We start from the raw sequence: 6,797 nt of genomic DNA, 5'->3' as shown, positions 1-6,797 counted from the left end.
TGAATCCAAGTATTTTCCAACTGGAGACCCAACAGCTTGTACGGGTCTTTGATTCAAGGTATACAATGCATCCTTGAGGATGGGACACCATTCTTGCTGAGCGTTGTCTCTGAGTGGGCCCCTGGCTGTGCCTTCAGTGGGCCATTCTAATGTTCTATTAGGCCAGTAGCTTCTTGCTGGTATAGTATGTGATGTAACCAGTGAATCCTATGGTTATGGGCACACTCCTGCACCTGCTTTGCTATAAAGGAGGACCGTGGGTCTAATGCAATGTTATGTGGGATCCTGGACCAGTAAATTAAACACTTTGTAAGATGTGTGGTGCTAAGTGAGGCCCTTCAGGCAGGAAAGGCAAGCATACATCCGGAATGTGTGTCTCTTTCTGCTCAAATGAATTTCTGGCCCTTCTAGGGTGGAAGGGACCCAATGAAGTCAACTTGCCGCCAAGTGGTCAGAGGGTTTCCTTGAGGATTGGTGTCGTATTGGAGGCTCAGTGTTGGTCTTTGCTGCTGGTGTTTGGATATACAAAGGAGGCAAGCGACTGTAATTGTGACGATGTACCCTGGGCAGTGTTTCCTGTCTGGGGCTTGGAATTTGCGACACAAGCTTCTATCTTTGTTGGCAAATAGAGCTTACTGCTTTGTATCTGAAGGAGCTCTACGTTTAGGGGCAGCCGTCTGGCCCAGAGGAGCATCGACTGCAATGTTTTAAAAACTGCATATTAGTGTCTACAACCTTGTTCGTAGGAGATGTCCAGGCTTCCCCTCCTAGAGGTTCTGATCCAATTGGTTTGGGCACCAGTCCCCCTTTGGGGAGTCTAACGTGGAACCAGGGTGAGAACCCTATATTAGATTAGTAAAAATTAGGTTAGTGAAACCCTATATTATGGGTAGTGAAATAAAGTGAGGTCTTGATTAGCACTTTTTCCTCCCTTGAAACATAGAAAGGTACTGTTATTATCCTCATTTGACATATGAAGGAACTCACACCGGAAGGGCTGAGTGACCCATCACAGCACTAGAAAGCAGCCATGTCAAGATTCCAACCAGGTTGGCTCGGGCAGCCACCTTTTATCCACAAACAAATGATACACAAATAAGATACAGATACCAGGGGGACCTGCTCAACATTTTTTACTGATAAATCTCATAATCAAGTAATTAAACCATGATGGCAGATGCTGAGTCCTTAAGGCAAGGCCTGAATCTCACTCTTGTTCCTGTCCCCCACTAGGGGCCAGTGGGCATCTGGCTACATCTCAACAAATACCTATCTGCCTTCTCCCAGAAACATCTACTGACTGATCATCATAACCAATGTTTATCGACAGTTGCCGTGTGCCAGGAACTGTCATTTGTAATCTTTGCCACAATCCTGTGAAGTAACTGATACGATTACCTCCATGTTGCAAATGACTGGCCCCGTTTCGGAGGCTGAAACCCAAATTGTGGGACCGCAGGGTTCATTCTCTCCCACTGGTGAAAGGGTCCACAGAGAACAGCTTATGAAAGTAGGCGGGGGGGGGGCGGGTATGAAGACATCAGGAAAGAGGCAGAGACTGATTGTTGATTGTTCACTCCTTTGACAGGTGGTACCCTTTGCCAGGAGTGCCCGTCCCTATTTATCCTACCTACACTTCTGGCCCCACCTCAAAGATCGCCTCCTCCAGGAAGCCTGCCTTCCTACAAGCTGCAGTTACTTGCACCTCCTGCCTTGTGGTTCATGCCTCGTCTTCCCCACTGGAAGCTGGAGCTCCTTGAGGGTCGGGCTGGGTCCCACTCAAGAGGCATTCCCCTGAGCCTGCTCAGCAAGCTCTTACTGGTGGGTTGAGCCTGTGCCTCTCCCAGGGCAGAGGGCCTCCCACCCTCTGGGCTTTTCCTCCACGGGCTCCACTTCCCTTTCTTCCTCCTCTTCTTCTCCCTCCTCCTTCTCCTACTTCCTCCGCTCTTTCCTCCCCACCCTCTTTTCTCCCTCCTTCTTCTTCCCGGTGGCGCCCAGTTTCTCTCCCTCCTCCCTGCCCAGCGCCGCTCCCGGGCCCGGCAGCTGCAGTGCCCCCGGCGGCCTAAAGAGGGGGCTGCGGCGCCGCCCGCTGGCCGTGCCGCTGCGGCTCGAGCTTCCTGTGAGGTCAGGTGGGAGGAAGCGGCCTGGGAGCCGCGGGGAGTGGACGCAGCCGAGGCCCGGGAGCCGCGCCCGAAGGTGGGTGTCCGGGCCCGGGGCGCGGGCGAGCGGGCGCGCATCCCTCCCCTCCCCCGAGCCCGGGCTCGGCAGCCTGGGCGGCGCCCCCTCCCCGCAGCCCGCGTCCCCCTGTCCCCTCCCCCGCCCCGCGGCAGCCGCCCCCGCCTCCCCCTCCCCGAGCTCCCCCCCCAGCTCCCGAGTCAGGTGCCCCGAGGGCCAACCGAGGCCTCCGCCCACCCAGCGGGCTCGACGTGGCCAAGCGCCGAGGGACTGCGGAGCTCCGTGACCCGCTTGGCCTTCTCCAGGGACCGACGGGCTTCGGAAGGGGGACCCGCCTGTCCCACGCTCTGCGCCAAGGGCAACAGAACAGGGGCTCCTCACCCCCTTTGGGGCGCGTGTCACAAGTGCTTTTCAGAATTTAGGTGAAAACTGGCTCATCTCCTTAGAAAAGAATGGCCTTTACACAGACTCGGGGAGCGCCATGGAAGGACCCCACCCCCACCTCCAGCCCACGGACACCCTTGGGGGTCTGCGAAGCGGGCGGGCCCAGAGCCCCAGCCGCATCCCCCGTCCCCTAGTTTGGGAAGGCTGGCGCCGCCCCCGTGAGCAGGGGTGGGGGGGGGGGGGGACTGGTGTTATCCGAGAGGTGAGGGCCAGGTGAGGGCGTGCCCTCTGCGGGAAAGGTCTGCTCCTCCCCCAGCGCTGGCGGCCCTGTGGCCAGCAGTATGGTCTGCTGCCAGGCAGTGAACCTGAAGTAGCTCCAAAGTGGGCCCAGAGCTTCTGTGGGGAGCAGGCCCGGGTCCTTGGCATTTACTCCCAACGGGCCATTTTGTAACGGATGGGAAATGGGGACACGGAGGATCTCGGTGCCCTGGACTCCATATTTAGAGCCGAGAGAAGGACCTGGGGCCAGCGTTCCTGTGGCTTCCCCTTCTTTCTCTGTTGCCTCTACGTGAGTGGTCCTGGGCAGGCCGGTTAGACCTCTCTGGACCTCTAGCTGTACCTGCTCCGGAGCGTGTCGGGAGGTGTAAGTGCGGCGGGCCTCAGTGGACTTCCCACAAGGCCCTGGGCCACAGCGTGGGCTCTCATCCCTGGGGTTGCTGGAAGTGGTTCCTAGAACATCCATCTCCAAGGATCGTTTTGGTAGTTTTCCCAGTGGACTCCCATGTCTGAAAGATTTTTGTCTGTCAAATAACTTGCATTTATTTCTCTCCTTGTAATTAATCAGACGCAGTGCCAGCAGGTCACGGGTGACGGGTGTGAATCGCAGCTTTTCCCACGAAGGCAAGCGTCTCTTTACCTCTGATCAATCATTTCTTTCAGGTCTGGGGAAGGGTGCAGCCCAGCAGGGACCCATAGCTCCTGGGAGGATGGTGCGGATCTTGGCTAATGGGGAAATCGTGCAGGACGACGACCCTCGTGTCAGGAACACTATCCCTTCGCGCAGCAGCACCCCTCGACAGGTAGGTGCCCGGCGCCCGTGGGAGGAGCAGCTGGCCTCCTGTCCTCTGTGCCAGTGACTCCTTAGCTCCCCGAAGCTCCCTTGCTAGTCATTAACCTTCTGTAGCCTGAAGCCCTCTTTGCAGAGCGTCGGGCTGGGGAACACAGGGTCAAGACTGGGGGAAAACTGCAGATTTATGTCCCAGCCAGGCCCCTTCCTCCCCAGTTCTTGCTCTTCTGGAAGCCTTCTCAGACTTTGAATCCAACAGCTGTCTCTCCTTTAACTTGGTTAACCCTGCTGGAGCTGGCATCTTTGTTTAAGAGCCTGCCGGCCGACAGAGAACCCGGGGAAGGTGGCAAAGATGGGCCCACGGCCACACCATGATGGTGTTAAAGGAAGGAGCGATGATATGAATGCCTGCTCGGGAGCTGCGCCCTGTGGTCCCGCCCTCCTTGACCCCTTTTTTTTTTCTCTGGCCTGGGCACCTTCTCCCTGGCAGGACTTGGGGAAAATAGAGTGGCATTTTCTGTGCTCTGAGAGCTTATGACTCTGTGATTGGCATCCCCGGAGGTGGCATCTGGAGATTGCTGAGGAAGGAAGGTGTGGCCCTCGGGGGCTGGAGGGGAGGGCAGAGCCCAGCCCAGAAGATTCCCTTGTTGCCTAGGACTTCGCGCCAGGGAAGCTTTCTCCAGATTCATTCGTCTCTCTGTCTTCACCTTCCAGAGCTTTCTCAACAGGGGCCATGGTGCCCCCCTGGGGGGTTCCGGCCCTCGCCAGCAGCAGGCGGGTGCTAGGCTGGGCGCTGCTCAGTCCCCGTTCAGTGACCTCAACCGGCAGCTGGTGAACATGGGCTTCCCCCAGTGGCATCTCGGCAACCATGCCGTGGAGCCGGTGACCTCCATCCTGCTTCTCTTCCTGCTCATGATGCTTGGCGTGCGTGGACTCCTGCTCGTGGGCCTCGTCTACCTGGTGTCCCACCTGAGTCAGCGGTGACCTCTGGCAGCTAGTGGCGCAGGCGTGGAGGAGAGGGAGTTTTGGGGCCTGGGGGGTGAGAACAGGCACAGGGGCAGGGGTCTCAGGGTGCCTTGAAGGTGCGCTCAGAGAACGCGCGTTCCCGTCGCGTGAGGCGTGAGGCAGAGGAAGCCTCCGGTCCTGCCTTCCCAAAGGATTGGGTGGATCCCCTCAGTCCCTTGAGACGGCTTTAGGTAGTATTGGGCCCGCGTTAAGCACAAAGTCAGAGCAAGAAAGGGATTCCCTTTCCAGTTCTCTTCCAATCCTTTCATGCCAAGAAGAAAGCCTGAACTTGGTGCCGGCGTGTTCTCATGCCTCTGGAACTCGCGCATGACTCCCCCTGTTACTAGCGAGGAGGCCTCGGGCTCAGGGCAGATGGGAAAAGTTTCCAGACTTTTATAGCCCTGTTTGGTTTTAATGGTATATTTTTAATTGGCTACTTTTGTTTCTGACAAGTCTCACTGGCATCTACTTAGTGTGGTGGCATTTTCAATAAAGAGATTTAAAATGGAATCCGTGTAATGACATTCATAAATGATTGTACAGCTGCCTGTAAATCTGGAAGACACGAGGAGGGTGGTTGGGAGTGACTGGGATTGGGAACAGGGCGGAGGTGGGCATTTGACCCCGGGGTGGGGGGTGGGGTCCGGGGTTTCTAAGCTTTTCTTGATAGGCTCTGGGAGCCTGGATTGGGGGGGGGGGAGTCCAGGTGAAGCGCAGACCCGGGCCCCTTGTCTGATGCTTGGACGATTTCTGGCTGACTCTGAGATGTCGGCCTTGTGGGGGGTGGAGTCCTGTGGCCAGAATGGCGATGAGGCTGTGGCGATGGGACTGCTGGGGTGCGAGGCTTCCGTGCCCAGGGGGTCGGCTTCCCTCCTGCGGCTCACTCTCCTTAAAAAGCAGGAGGTCTTGGTGCCGACTGCTCGGTGCATGTGGGCTAAGGGTGCCCTGCTTTTCTTGAGTGGAGGCCTTGAGTTTGGGCCCGTAAGCCCTGGGTCTGTGCGGAGGCCCTGTCGGGGGGGAGGGGGTAACACCGGATGACTGAGGGCTCTGGGCCCACGGGTGGTCCGAGGGAAGCTGGGTGAGCCTGAGGGCTTCCCTTGCCTGGAGACCAAAGTTTTCACCTCCTCTTAGGATTCTTCTGGGGCCGGGGGAGGAAGGCAGGCTGGGGAGGTGCTTCTTGAAGGCCAGGGCTGGTGGAACAAACCATCATGGGGTGTATGTGGGATGGTTGGGGGGTAGTTTGAGACTGAGATTGATTCTGTCCCTCCTCCTGGGAGCCTGCTGTGCTGCCTAGGAATGGGACCTTGCCCCCCAAAACACCCCTGTGCCCACTGCTGCCCTTGAAGGGGCTGGTGGCCTTTATCACAGACATTCCCGAAGGAGCTTTGTGGTGTTGGAACAGGACTCCTTTCTCAGTGTTTCCTGCGTCTTTATTTGGGGGCAGCTGTTGGAACATGGTTTCCCTTTGTGATGGAGGGGAGGGCGCTGGGCTCTTGAGGGCATTGCAGAGAGGGAATGGAGGGTCTGGCCTCCAGCCGCTCCTGTGGGGCCTGGGCAAGGGGAGGTGGTGCCCAGGTCTGGCTGGTGTCCCTGCTGTCCCCCATGGCATCTTCTGCCAGCCCCCAAGCTTATGTGGCCGTGGCCTCACAGCCACGGGGAAGGGATGACCGTGCACAGCATCCCCCTCCCTCATACTCCCCCCTCAGCATGACCCTCTGGGGCTGGGCTTTCCCCTTCTTTTTGCTTTGCAAAGCTGTGGGACTCTGAAGAAAAGAAATCTTAAGTGAACCCCCAATATATAAAGTCCCTTTAAGGGGTATGAATCTGAGTCCACAAATTCAGGTCTGAGAACGGTCTTTTTGTCTAGAATTTGGTGTCGGTTCCCAAGGCCCGAGCCTTCTGAGGAGAAGCGAAGGTCCTTTAGGGAAGGCAGGGGAGCCCAGGGGTTTCCTCCCCGCTCCTGACTAGAAATAGCCTGGGGGGGGGGTGGGCATGGGGCCTGTCCTCGTGTCCAGGCAGGCCCTGGGGTGCAGGAGGAGCCTGGATATCGCTGGCCACACCTACCCTGGGGCCAAGGCCCCTCCAGCTACTTGTTAGCCTAAGGGAAGGGGTTGGGGGCCTGAGGTGAGTTGTTTGAGAAAAAGTTCTGTTTTCTCATCCAACACAC

General features: G+C 57.4%; 1 protein-coding gene across 2 annotated transcripts; it reads left to right on the top strand.

Annotated features, from left to right (window-relative positions):
• The first annotated feature begins 2,145 nt into the window (after nt 1-2,145).
• Nucleotides 2,146-5,140, top strand: FAM241B (family with sequence similarity 241 member B). 2 transcript variants are annotated; one of them, XM_030334753.1, is made up of 3 exons: nt 2,146-2,196; nt 3,499-3,638; nt 4,340-5,140. In XM_030334753.1, the coding sequence occupies exons 2-3, from the start codon at nt 3,546-3,548 to the stop codon at nt 4,607-4,609; spliced, it is 363 nt and encodes a 120-aa protein (XP_030190613.1). In that variant the 5' UTR covers nt 2,146-2,196; nt 3,499-3,545; the 3' UTR covers nt 4,610-5,140. The 2 variants fall into 2 exon arrangements, with proteins under 2 accessions (XP_030190613.1, XP_030190614.1); XM_030334754.1 differs by lacking the exon at nt 2,146-2,196 and adding an exon at nt 2,459-2,597.
• Nucleotides 5,141-6,797: the final 1,657 nt, after the last annotated feature.

This window comes from Lynx canadensis, chromosome D2 (genome assembly GCF_007474595.2).
Source record: "Lynx canadensis isolate LIC74 chromosome D2, mLynCan4.pri.v2, whole genome shotgun sequence".
NCBI lineage: Eukaryota > Metazoa > Chordata > Mammalia > Carnivora > Felidae > Lynx > Lynx canadensis.
Note: the sequence above shows the minus strand (reverse complement) of the source record. Positions and strands in the feature narration are given on the sequence as shown.